The sequence below is a fragment of the Tasmannia lanceolata genome, unplaced genomic scaffold (assembly GCF_043159265.1).
Source record: "Tasmannia lanceolata isolate RefF3 unplaced genomic scaffold, GAP_Taslan_0.1 ptg000011l, whole genome shotgun sequence".
Taxonomy (NCBI): domain Eukaryota; kingdom Viridiplantae; phylum Streptophyta; class Magnoliopsida; order Canellales; family Winteraceae; genus Tasmannia; species Tasmannia lanceolata.
The window spans coordinates 26,095,654-26,109,445 of record NW_027518688.1 but is presented as its reverse complement, the minus strand read 5'-3'; the positions used below and the strand labels follow the sequence as shown (position 1 = coordinate 26,109,445).

At 37.3% G+C, this 13,792-nt stretch overlaps 1 protein-coding gene across 1 annotated transcript; it reads right to left on the bottom strand.

The window, feature by feature from the left end:
• Positions 1-230: 230 nt before the first annotated feature.
• Positions 231-5,569, bottom strand: LOC143886809 (cytokinin dehydrogenase 3-like). The gene is made up of 5 exons (XM_077390940.1): positions 4,027-5,569; positions 3,763-3,890; positions 3,118-3,375; positions 2,757-3,019; positions 231-970 (listed from the first exon to the last, which is right to left on the bottom strand). The coding sequence occupies exons 1-5, from the start codon at positions 4,595-4,597 to the stop codon at positions 622-624; spliced, it is 1,569 nt and encodes a 522-aa protein (XP_077247055.1). The 5' UTR covers positions 4,598-5,569; the 3' UTR covers positions 231-621.
• Positions 5,570-13,792: the final 8,223 nt, after the last annotated feature.

The window sequence follows — 13,792 nt, the reverse complement described above, 5'->3', positions numbered from 1 at the left end:
CCACACAAAATGAGATGAACAACTGCATGATCTTTTTGTAAATATGCATAAACAATATCTACCATATATCTTCAACTTATCAATCTAGACCATCCGTTATGTGGGCCATCACCCAAACATTATACCAACCAAATCGTTCTAACTTCTCGGTCAAAAGGATTCTGGAGCCTTATATGTGTTGGCTCTGTTTGTTTTGGATTTTGAGAACCCATTGCCAGTCAACCAAACAATGAAACAAAGAACTCTCATTTAAGATTATGCCAATCGATTGTGAGTCCAAAACAGGAAATGATATCAGCACAACCATGTTTTAATAATCTGTTTTGAAATAACCCTTGACAGCACTATAAATACTACAAGACAAGATGATTAAGTGAAAATATCAAAACACATTGTTGGACTGATATCATTTCCTGCAAAAACCCAGCAAAAGAAAAAGAAATAGCAGTGTTTTCCTATTGAAGTTTCTTCTGCAGCCACATGTCCATTTTGAAGGGCATCTGTAGAATCTAAAACCCCAAAAATAATACCATCACCCCTTTCCACAATTCCTTTTTTGTTTTTACGAAAATCTCTCTAGCAAAAACAAAAGAAGAGAAAAAAAAGAGAGAAAAAACCCAGTTATTGGATTTGAACGGTGGGATTTTTACTGTACTTCCTATTGAAGATCCCTTGACCAGGGGCCAAAATGTTGAGGGGATCAAATTCAAATTTTCGAGCCAAAAAACGGTCCCACTTTCGGCCAAAATGTTGGCGCCACTGGTGCTCTTGGGAATAGTGAGAGAGGTATTGCTTGGCTCCGATACGCTTTCCTGTAGTGGTTTCGGCGATATATCGGTTCTGTTGTAAGATGGCGTCAAGGCATTGGGGAGAGCAACCGTTGGGATTGGCCGACCGGAGTATACCGACGGTGTAGATCACTCCGTCGGAATCCGTCTCCGGCAATACTGCTGACGTGTTGGAATTCCACCTGAAAAAGTTTGTCAGTGAGAAAATCAAAATGATGGGGAAAAGGGAAATGATATCAGCACTACCATGTTTTAATATTTGCACCGTCCCAGCTTGTCTTTTCTTTTTTAATTGGCTTGTGAGGGTTTTTTGGGAACGGTAAAAACCTTTTGAAAGCATCATCAGACTAAAAGACAAGATGATTTAGTGGAAATATCAAAACATGGCAGTGCTTATATCATTTTCTTTTAACAATTGCACAAAGTCAGCTTGTCTTTTATTTTATTTTTTAAACTTGTGAGAGCTTTTGGGGGAAAATGTAATAAAACTTTGACAGCTCTTTATATAATAAAGGGAAAAATACAGACACACCCCTTCAACTTTGTGACATTATCAATGATAATCCTAACTTTTCAAAGTCATCAAAGACACCCGTCAATACCCGTCAATGACATTTTCATGAAGTAGACCCCTAACTTTTCACCCTACAGTTCAAAATTTATCAGATAAGGTTATTGAAAATAAACGTGTGTCGTTGATGACTTTGAAAAGTCAAGGTTAACGTTGAAAATGTCAGAAAGTTGAGGGGGCGTATATGTATTTTTCCCTATAATAAAAGATGCATTAGTACGATTATCAAAACATGGTTGTGCTGATATCATTAGTGCAATTATCTATAGACGGGTTTTCGTTTTGAAAATAGTTAGGTAAGCACTAACATGTTTTAATAATTGCACAAACTCAGTTTGTCTTTTCTTTTGAAATTGGTTTTGAGAGCTTTTTTGGGAACTGTAGTAACCCTTGACAGCTGTTTAATGATAAAAGACAAGATGAGTTAGTGCAACTATCAAAATCCAATCGTGGCCCCTCTCATCTCATTTTTCCAGGGCGCCGATGAGTTGAGCATTCCTCTTGCTTGAAAAGTCTCGGATATAAATTGCCTACCAACTCTTCTTTTGGCACTTATTTACGCTAATTAGCTATTAAAGGCTATTATAATCCCCTCCCCTACCAATACAAGTTTCTTTGGTAAACACACAAAAAAATGGAGAGAGAGGGAGAGATAAAAAAGGAATAAAAGATGGGATACCATGTTCTGATAAGAGGAACAGGAAACAGAGCTGAGATTGGGTAGGAGAAGTAAAATCAGAGATTCAGAAGAAACCCACCTTGAGAAGCGTGTTTTTTTTCTGAAATAAAGCAGACCAGAACATCCAAAGTCTGCTGATATCTTGAGAGAGAGAGAGGTGACAAGAAACCCCCATTTTAAGATGCTCAGCCGCAACAGAGAGCATTGAATATTTTGGGTAAAAGTTCAGCTAGGGTTTTTAAGGTTGCAAAAAAAGGCCAAGATGTCAACCTCAGTCTAAATATATAAGAACAGAATTCTATTTCCTAATCTGGGAAAGAAAAGGCTAATAAAATAAAAGACCCAAATCTATAAATCTGTGAATTGGGTGAAAGAACAAATCTTTGTAGTGAAGGAACTATTCTAAAATCACAATTCACAAGTGTAAAATAGTTATTTCCATGAAACCTTCTCATTTCATCTTTAAAATGAAAAAGGAGGTGCAGAAATTCATGATCAGAAACATATTTGGCACTGCCATGTTTTGATAATTGCACTAATTCATCTCGTCTTCTATTATTTAATGAGCTGTCAAAATTTATTGCAGTTCTAAAAAAAACTATGGAAAGCCAATTAAAAGGAAAAGACATGGTGAGTTGGTGCAATTATCAAAACATTGTAGTGCCAATATCAGTAGCCATATTTTAATCTAACAAGAATAGAGAAGTTTTTTTCTTACTTGTCTTTTAGGATGGGATATACGAGTATAGGACCCTCAAAGGTACTTGGTGAGATACTCTCTAACAGAAGATCTCTGAATTCTGTGATTCCTGACTTGGGCACAAACAAGTTTAGCCAGGGATGTGAGACATCCCATAACCCTCTGCTCCTTAGACTCATCTCTTCCATTCTGACCCTATTGAGGAAATCAAAGTAAGAGACTTCAACATTGTAAATAAATGAAGGCATGAAGCTCAGTTGCCTTGAAATATCCTCCACAACCTGTAAAAAAAAAAAAAACACTAGTCATGAACAGGGTGGTTTTGAAGTAAAAAAGGTTTAAAACTAAACCAAGAGATTAAGATGAGTAAATGAATTACTTGATCCACATTGGATTCCATTCTTAGGTGATAGGAAACAGCAAACTCAATACAGTAGTAAACAGTTGAACTGTCTGCATGGAACTGTGGAATGAAATCCAAATTGGTAGGGAAGGATACGAAGGCACCGTGCAAAGATTGCTCATTTAATACCATAAATCCTTCAACATAATCCACCATGTCAGCTATTGAAATCAAAAGCTCTTGGTCCTTGATGAATATCTGAAAATTATTGTAGAAGGCTCTGACCCACTTCACCTAACCATGTTAATTTTACCAAATTAATCAGAATTGTAAGAAAAAGAAACAACCCATCTGAGAAAAATGTACCCACGTCATTATTAAATTAATCAGACTTGTAAGAAACAGAAACAACCCATCTAAGAAAAAAAAATTACCAAGTTATTAATTAATCAGAAAAACTAACCTCGTTATTACCAAATTAATCAAAATTGTAAAAAACAGAAACAACCCATCTAAGAAAATTTACCAAGTTATTAATCAGAAAAACATCAACTAACCATGTTATTACCAAATTAATCAAAATTGTGAGAAACAGAAACAACCCATCTGAGAAAAAATTACCCAAGTTAAATTTTAAACCTACTAAAGCAAATGAAAAAAAAGGTACTGATCTGTCCTTACTTTTAGAGGAGCATCTTCCAGCAGGATCCTTGCACTTGTTATTATACCAAACTGACCAAGCCCACCTAAAACTGCATGGAATAGGTCTGGACTTTGGAAGGATGAGCAGGTCACATGCTGACCTGTCCCTGCAAAAAGTTAAAAAAAAACCCATCAAAATCTCATAAAACCCAAAAGATAAAAAAGTTACAATCCAGGCATTTGAGATTGATGATGATTGCTCAATTTAGGAAAAGGATAATGAATAATTGGATGGATAAATACCAGTAACCACATCTAGTTGAAGTACATTACTGATCTGAGGGCCATATTTAAATGTCTGCCCACTAATTCCACCATTAGAGAGAGTCCCACCAATGGTGAGATAGAGATAATCAGTCCATGATCTTGGTGCAAGTCCCTCTTTTAAACTCTCCTTCAACAGCTCTATCCAGAGAGTCCCTCCACTTACATCTGCGTAAGAAAGCCCATCGATTTTACGGTGGATTTTAATGGAGGAAGCCATGGAATCCATCTCAATAACAATGCCATTGATGGCTTGAGCTTGGCCATTGATAGAGTGCCCTGCTCCTCTTGCAGAAACAGTAACCTTACTGAATGAAGGAGATGAAAGAACAGTGAGAAGAAGAGATATTTCTTTGGGGGTTTGGGGTCTGAGAACTGCAAAAGGGGAGTTAAAGAAAATCCTTCCAAAGTCAAGAGATGATGTGTTTGTGGGTTGGAGAAAATTCAAAGGCCCAAAATCCATTGGGCTTTGAATAAATTTGAAGGGTGAGAAAAGGGCAAAAAGGAGAACAAGGACATTGATTCTAGAACAGAACAAAACAAACTCCATGGAAAAAAACTGAGGAAAAAGTCTAGATGGAAGGGTGATTTCTACAAGGAGGGAATTGAGAGAAAAAAAAGGAGTAAAGTATGAAAAAACTAATAAAACCCTATCATTTATTTTTTAACCATGACCTTGATAGTATAGAAATACATGGAACCCATCAATCAAGGTTGCTTTGGAAATGCAGAAATAGGAAGGGAAAAAGGGAAAGAAAATTCAAATAAGCAAAAGCAAGGGATGACAAGAACAATCCAAATTGAGAACTTTGTACTTCAACAAGAAAAAATCAAAAGTAACCTTTTTACAAGGAAAAACAAGAGTTCAGCAAGAAGAAAATAGTAAACCCAGAAAAACCCACCATGGGTTCTTTTCCTTTAACCATGCGGAGATCAAAATTCTTTAATTTTTGCAAAAGAAAAAAGAAGAAAAGCTCTAACCTATTAAAAGATGTATTTTACAAAACTGAGAAATTGAAGGAATGAAAAACGATTGAGAACAAGAAGACTCAATGAAACAAAACTCATAAAACCAAAACAAAATATGGCCTACAATCACTCAATAGAACCCACAAAAAAGAAAAACTTGTCAGATGAAAAAACGGTTGAGTTCAAGAATGAAAAAACAGAGAAACAGAGACAAAAAGTAGGAGAAAAAGAAAACTCAATGGAACTGAGAAAACCAAATGTGTGTTCTGCATTTCTAGAGAGAAAGGAGAGCATTAATAGCCCAAAAGGAGAACCTGTCACATAGAAAAAGTACCCATGTGAACCCTCAACTCCATTATCTCTGTTGATATGCTCTGTTTGTACCAAACAAAACAAAACACCTCTATTTATCTCTCTCCTATACTTCTCTTTGTTTCCTTGGTTCCTATCTCAGTTGGACAAAAGGCCGTCAAGGAGATAAAAAACACAAGCCAGATAAAAGATAATTGAAGACAAGAAAGTCTGCCAGAGATGGATCTTGTACCACTGTTCTGTATTTATAGAAATGTGGGTGGGAGAATTTTCTGCCCTGATTTCGAATCCTAAGAGGACCCCATTCCCAGACACCAAGATTGATGTGAGTTTTCATATCTTCTCTTACCTATTGGAATTTTTCTCTCTCTTCAAATGCAATATGGAGAGAGATTATATGATGAAATGATATAAGCACAACTATGTTTTGATATTTTCACTAACGCATCTTGTCTTTTAGGCTTTAAAGAGCTGTCAAAGGTTATTACAGTTCACAAAAAGCTCTAAGAAGCCACTTAAAAAAGAAAAGACAAGTGAGATTTATTCAATTATTAAATATGGTTGTGCTGATATCATTTCCCAGACTTTTTATATAGTGCAAGTCCTTATAGTCCATTATTTGTCAAAAAGTACTGTATGGGCCACACCATAGGAAGATCCAAGCCATCCATTTGATCGGCTACAATGTAAATAGGTTGTGCCCAAAAAATCATTTCCATGGGATGATCGTAGCCCTCTGAGCTAAAGAAGAAAAACACATAAGATCAGACGGTTGGGAACATCCTGTGGAAATGATAATAAGTTGTGCCCATCAAATGGACAGTTTAGATCATTCTATAGTGTGTCCCGTACAGTACTTTTTGAAATAAAACTGGACTATACGGGGTTACACCATAGAAAATTTCATATATTAGTACCTTGCCATTAGCCCATTATATGCTACAATATATGCAGTTTTGAACTTATTCTTTTCAGTATACTACATAGTACATACTATAATATTTTCCCTCTATTATTAGTTGTTTTTTTTAGGGAAATGTTATCAGCACTACTGTATTTTGATGATGGCACTCCTCACTTTATGAAAAGTACTGTATGGCCCGCAACATAGGATGATCCAAACCATCCATTAGATGGGACACAGCCTAAATAGGTTGTGCCCCAAAAATCATTTCCATAGGTTGATCCTAACCCTCCGATCTATAGAGGCCTAGGATCAACCCTCTAATATTAAGATCGTCCTATTTAGGCTGTGGCCCATCTAATGGACGGTTTGGATCATCCTATGGTGCGGGCTTTTAATAAAGTGAGGAGTGCCCTCATCAAAATACAGTAGTGCTGATAACATTTCCCTTTTTTAACTCTCAAGAAGCTGTGAAATCAAGCACTTTTTTTTACAGTAGCTTTGCTTTTATACTCGTGTATTTTTTTTAACCTTTTTTTACATGCTGTGTGCCATCAACATTGGATTTCGTGAAAGGGTATTAATGCAATGACAAGCTATTGAAATGGGCCTCATTTTTATCATGTCATTATCTCATGAAGAAGTAAAAGCTGGAAAGGGTTGGCTTTTTCCAAAAGGGAAACGATCTTCCTTTAAAATAATGCCGACGAAGTACAACAGATTGCTAATTACAGATGGAAAGATTTCAAACAATTAGGTTCACTCAAGCCAAGAGCTTCTATGAGATGCAAATAATAGGGCCCACCGACATGATGTCAACATGATCAATAATGTTCATCAAGTGGGTCCAATATGAAGTTGCTAACTCGTTCTATCTGAGTGATTTTGATAAGCAACGATCTAGATTCAACGAGCAAAAGTTCTCAAATTAGATGATTAGAATTGATGTCAACATGATCAATAATGTTCATCAACTGGGGTCCAATGCTAAAATTACTTGTTCTATTTGCATGATTTCGATGAGCAACGATCTAGATTCAATGACCAAAAGTTCTTGAATCATGCTACGAAAATCCCTGCAAGTGGTACCAAAACACGCTAAAGACATCCAAGTATGAGTATAGACATACACCAAAAGAGTTGGGACTCAGGTAGAACTCACCCTTTAAAAGCTAGCCGTTCAGGAGAAGATGCCCGAGTCCTTAATAGCCCTTCCACATCCATTCACTTTTCCGATGTGAGATCTTTGCTTTTGCATGGAACCTCCAACACTATGATACATTACTTTGCACTCTGGTTTTTGTTTGGGCTCTCTAGAATGAACCCAAGCTTACAATTAACTTACATAATCAATATTAACCATTTTTTTAATCAAAAAACACTATTCTGTGTTTGAAATTAGAATTTGAACACAGTTGAAATACATTTCTTATATATAAAAAAAAAACATTACAAGACCCATTCTAGCTAATAAACTCTCACTGTCAAATCATACAAAGGCAAGTATCAGGTTTCCTCTTGAATACAACTTTGTCGGCTTAGAAGCAATTCCCTCGATAAGCGCTGGTTAAAGGGCTAAGCTCTATTCCCCTTTCCATTTTTATTCGGGTAAGTGGTCCATCTGTCCACGACTCCTATTACCTTATGTATAGAGTTTAGCTGCGCACTCAACCACCCCCTGGTCAAGCTCTGGACGAAGCTCGCGCTCGGCCCCTCGGTCCCAAAATTTGAAATCCATTAACTAAGATAGAAATAAAAGTGTGCTCCTGATACCAGCATTATTATGTTCTGATAATAGGGGAACACACATATTGGCTGCTGAGAACTTTTGGGAATCGTAATAGCTTTTGACAGCTAGTTAAAACCTGTAAAACGAAGTGAATTTGTCCTATTATCAAAATATGATCGCACTGATAGCAGTAGCCTAAAACTATTGTAACCATTATTTGCAAACAAAACTATGCATATAAAATTAGGAGATTTGGTAGGCAATTTCGCGGAAAACCATCTAGCGGCTGGCTTTTGCATGTGAGAACAGCCACAGGTCGACTTTTTGGCAGATTCTGTCTTATTCATTTAATTCATCTCAGGTGGCTGTTCTATAATGCAAAAGACATCGACGAAATATCTTTCCACAAAATTGCCTAGCAAATCCCATAAAATAATATACAAATAATTTTTTAACGTTACCCAAAGAGGACCCCAGTTGGTACCATCAAATTATTGTTATCCACTCACAAATTATGAGCTTAAGTACTGTTAGGACATGTTCGGCAACCATTATTTAATGGGATTCTTCCACTTTTTTTAGGTGTAGAGGAAAGAAAAAAGAACCCAAAAATCCTGTTTGCCTACCCTACGTGCTAAGCAGGTTTCCCAATTTTCACCTTCTACTTTGACTAAAAAATGAGATTCTTACCAACAATTCTCATTAATCCATTTCTGCTCATCTAATCAAGCGAGAATGAGAAGCCTTGCCAAACACGCCCTTAGTTTCGGCAAATTGAATGACTGTTTCCTCAGTACCCATTTTGTTAATCTTAGAAGCTTAAATTTTACTTGGGCAAGATACTATAATCTAAGACTAAATCTCAATCTTTAATTAAGATCGATTAAGGTTTTGACCTTTTGTGAGGAAAAAACGAAGGATATTCCTCAACCACAAAGGAACAGAGAGGAAAGGGTAATGAGTGTTACTTATAAGTGACATACACATCAATATAAAAACAAACGAGAAAGATGTTCAAATCCAGCCAAATAAAATTAAAGCTGCATGGTACTGGCCACTCCTAGGTTTTTTTTGTCTACTTTCCCAACGACAAATTGCAAGATATTGGAGGGAGACCCTAATCTGTACCTTCATATGAGATTACAGCCTTCATAGAGATAAGCTTAAAGGGGTGATGGAAGCTATCTGATTTAAAGTTGAAAGAGATTTTAACTGATTTGAAGGATATTCAAAATTCATATTCATGAATCCAGCTGGTCTACATAATGTCATAGCTAGTAATGAAATCCCTTACTTGCAAAGAGGATGTAATTAACCCTTAAGGAAAATATTAAATAAATGAGCACTCTTTTATAAAGTAAAACATCAAATATTCATAACTTCTACTCAAAATAGGATACCCACATAGAATATATTCTTTTATTAAGGTAAAACAATGTTTTGTTATTGGAGCAGATATGGTGTTGAGAGTCATCGACAGCTCTCTACGGCATCGGCCAGGCCCACGCGGGCAGGCGTGCAGGCAGACGCGGGCCCACATGGACCTTAATATTGGCTATTAAAGAAGTTTGTAATTTGTTGGAGTGTTATTTTAATTAGTTCCTAATTTGTAGAATTAGAAAATTAGTTTAGTTTCTAAAAGTTAAAAGTTTAGGTTTTAGAAAGTGTTACAATTAGAATAGGATTTTATCGTTTATCTTTAGTTATTGTTTATTAAAAGGCAAATGCCCAAACTTGAATAATAGGTGGGAAAAACATCAATAACGCTAATAGAAGAGAAGAAGAGGGTTTACGGTTGTGGTGCTTCGGAATATATTCAAGAGAATTATTTTTCTCTCCTCATCTTGGTTTTGGATTGTGGTTTGTGATTCTTGACTTTTGCTTCGTGTGCATTGATCTCGTTTCAACAAATCTTATTAGAGCTTTGCGCTTTGATCTCTTTTTTAACTTATGAAACGTCTCGAAATAATTCCCGAAGCAACATTTTCAATTAACCGAGTTTCCGAAGCTGAAATTTCAAATAGTAACCTTGTTTAGGAAGAAATTGCAAAGCGAGGGTATTAGGCTTTGTTACGGTATTTAGGTCCACCGGCGGGGCATTAGTGTTACCGACCCATTATTTGGTATGGTACAATTATCGAATTATTCCAATTGTTGAATTGATGGCTTGCAAATAAGCAACAAAGGAAGTGAGCAATGCTTCACATCCAACTTCTTCAAAAGCTTAAGTTGTGGGAGAAAAGCGTTATTTATCTTTTATACTTTAACACTCTCCCGCACGTGTGGCCCACTTGGCAAACACGTGGCACATGTGGTCCCACTCTGGGCCAACCATCACATGTGGAGTTTTGCTATCTGGAAGGTTTGCACTCGAGACCCTTGGCTCTGATACCATGTTAACTTACCAACTTCTCCAAAACTTAAGTTGTTGGAGAAAGGCGTTATTTATCTTTTATACTTTAACACTTCGATCGAATGAGCCTGTGTGGCTATTCTCTCCTGCAAAAATTACTTGTGAGATGGCTTTCTGCAAAATTGCCTAGCAAATCCCTGATTATTATTATTATCTTGCTAGGCAGTTTCGCAGAAAGCCACTTCACGGCTAGCTTTTGCATGATAGAACAACACCTCAGATGAATTAAATGAATAAGACAAAATCAGCCAAAAAGCCAACCTGATTAAGTTGCAGCCCTACTTGCAAGGAGACATTAGAATTAAAAAGTCCAGTGGCTCACATTCAAGAGACTAAATCCGTTAACTGCAATAAGGATTGTCTAAATGGTGCAATCTATGGATTATGGCCCCATCTAATGTAGGCAGAAGCTTACGGAAAAGGCGAAGAACACCGTCTTCAACCCAATAGAAGAAGAACACTGTCTTCTTTGATAAAACTCTTGAATCCAAAGGAGTAAACTCTTGAATCCACAAGGAAAGAAGCAATAGAAATAATTTTATTCAATTCAATATGTCTAATACAACTCTATTGTCCTATATTTATAGGCACTACACTATTGCTTCATACCCAAGTTAAAAATTTTAAAATAGAAAGTGCAAGAATATCCTAGAATGTGCTAGAAACGAAGGCAAACAAAATAGAAAATGCTAGAAATCAAGAATAGTCTAGAACGTGTTAGAAACCGTCCTACATCACCATCCACAGTGGGGCCTAGTCCGGCACTTAACAAAGCTTCAATTACCATTACACAAACAACTTGTATGGTAGAGATTTCAGCAAGCCACAATGTGGGGAGGGCCTGCAAGCCCCCAGCCACATTTTGGAATGGTTTGAAAAAAGAAAACAGGTATATGATGACAAGATTAATGCGGCTCTTTAAAAAGACAACGGGTTTTACCTTGGGTCGGGCTTAAAGATTTTAAACCCGACCTAACCCAAGACACGAGCTATTTGAACCCGATCCATGGTTTTTTCGGGTCTGGTTGATGTGGGTCCGGTTTTACCAACAAGTGATATCATAGCATGGGTTTGGTAACTCATGTTTACCCTCGGGGATGGAAGAAAAATCCTCGGGAAAGATCTCGGTAACCCTATTATACCCTCGAGGATGGAGAAAACTCAATGGGGAAGATTTCGTAGTTCCCGTGTTGCTCACTTGTGGACAGGCAAGATTGTCCACATTGCTTATGGGTGGAGGAGGGGAAGATTATTGGGGATTCCAAGAAAAAGCAAAGATCCCACATTGGAAAAGTGATTGAATGTGGATGAGCTTATAAGGACTTGGGCACCCTCCCCTTAATGGCTAGCTTTTGAGGGTGAGTTCTACCTGGGTCCCAACATTGCTAACATCAGTAGCCTTGTTATTTTAGTTTTCATCTTCCCATATTTCTCCCGAGTGAATTTTACATTGTTGTTGGTAAGAGAAGTTGAGGAAAATGGTGATACCTGTAGTTTTCTCTTGGATGAAATTTTTTTGTGGTAAAATCAGAAATGGGGTAGAAGTTTTGAAGGGGGAGCACGTGCAAGGTGTCCAGGCACTTTTGCCTTTGAGAAGCAACCAAATATGGTGAGATTCGAATCGCAAGTGTTAGCTTGTATGAAAGGGATTTGGGAGAGGTGGGATGGCCCACCACATTGCCCACGGCCCATAAAAAAGAATCCCCCATGATGTTATCTCCCCCGCCCAAGTAACCTATTACCAAGTCACTCTATATTTAATTCTCTCTATTTTTTCACCCATTTTAAATGCACTTGTTTTGATAATGGCACTCTATATTTTATTATTCCCTTATTGGATTAGCTCTTAAGAACACCTTCATTAGGTCCCGTTTGTCTTAGATTTTGAGAACTGACTGTGACTCCAAAACTGGTTATTGGGCTCAAAATTAATTTAAACGTAAATTTGAGTCCAATAATCAGTTTTGGACATACAATCGGTTCTCAAAATCCAAAAAAAACAGGCCATAGAAATATAACAACCTAAAAAATTAGAAAAGTGTAAAGTACTGAGTAAAGTACCATTATTGAAGCAAGGAAGTGCCCATATCAGTTCTCCCAGACATTTTTAGAGCCCTTAGATAAGCTGTGGGGGACCTTGGATTTAACTTTAACTTAGGTTAGGCTCTGGATGATTAATTGCTAGTAAAAATGCCTCACACCTTAGTCTGTTAATGATAAAATAGTCAGAAATTTTTCATGAAACGTAGACTCAATTATTTGATCATTAGGGTTATGTAAGTGGTTTATTTGTAGATAAGCAAAGCTTAACCAAAAAAATTTAAAGAAGAGGCTACTTTGAGATGGAATTCCCTTTCACTAGTGCAAGTGGGGATTATTTGATCATTAGGGTTATGTAAGTGGTTTATTTCTAGGTTACTGAAGTTTAACAAACAAAAGATTAAATAAGAGGCTACTTTGAGATGGAATGCCCTTTCACTAGGGCAAGTGGGTGTGGTACCTATCGATTGCTTCTTTTGTCTCATGATCCCAGTTGGACAAAACCCTAATTGAGAAGCCCACCTATGAGTTGTAGGGACTTGGTGTTTGTGTAGGTTGTAGGGTATGTTTCTCCCCTTTCTTTGGTTATTGAAACCCCAAGTCACTCAAGATTGTTCCTTCAGTGGTGGGACTAGTGTCCATTAATAAGCCCTACTTTTTTTCACTATAGAATCCAAAGCCCTAAACCCTATACTAGAGTAATGACCATCTATTTAGAGAGGGACAATGCCCTTATTCCCTCAATTGATTGTTTATGGAGCAATGAAATTAAGGGAATTAACCATTTATTTAGAGGGGGACATCCCTATTTCTCTCCCTCTTTATCCCCTTTTTTCGGGGGTTATAGAAACCCTAGTTTACCATAGACTGGCCATCTGGTGGTGGGACTAGTGTCCTACAGTGCCCAAAGCCCCTTCTTTTTTTTTTTTTGGTAGGTAAGCTGGGGTTGAGGAGTGCCTGGAATTCTCTTTGCCCTCATCTCCCAAAGGTTGAATGGTTCTCTTCAATCTGGTTTCCAGGCAACATTCCTAGGCACAGATTCATTTCATGGCAAGCGATCCAGAACAAGCTGTCAACAAAAGATAGACTTCATTTTCTTTCTTCCTCTGCTGATTCCCGCTGTCCTCTCTGTAAATTTGACCGGGAAACGAGGGATCACCTTTTTTTCTCTTGTTCTTTCTCGGCATGGGTATGGTGTACCCTCCTTCGGGGGATTTCTGATAGAAAAAAGCAATTCACCTCCCTCATTGCAGAAGAGGAGTGGATACGGAAGAAATTTAAAGGAAACACTCAAGCTGCTACCACTGCAAAGATTCCATTCTCTGGTACCATCTACTTTATTTGGCTTGAAAGAAACCAAAGAGTGTTTGAAGGTAAG

Coding starts and splice junctions, on each gene's coding strand:
- LOC143886809 (XM_077390940.1), bottom strand. CDS start 4,597: ATGGAGTTTGTTTTGTTCTGTTCTAGAATCAATGTCCTTGTTCTCCTT. Junction 3,376..3,762: donor TGGAAGATGCTCCTCTAAAA/GTAAGGACAGAT, acceptor TAACATGGTTAG/GTGAAGTGGGTCAGAGCCTT. Junction 971..2,756: donor TATCCCATCCTAAAAGACAA/GTAAGAAAAAAA, acceptor AAACTTTTTCAG/GTGGAATTCCAACACGTCAG.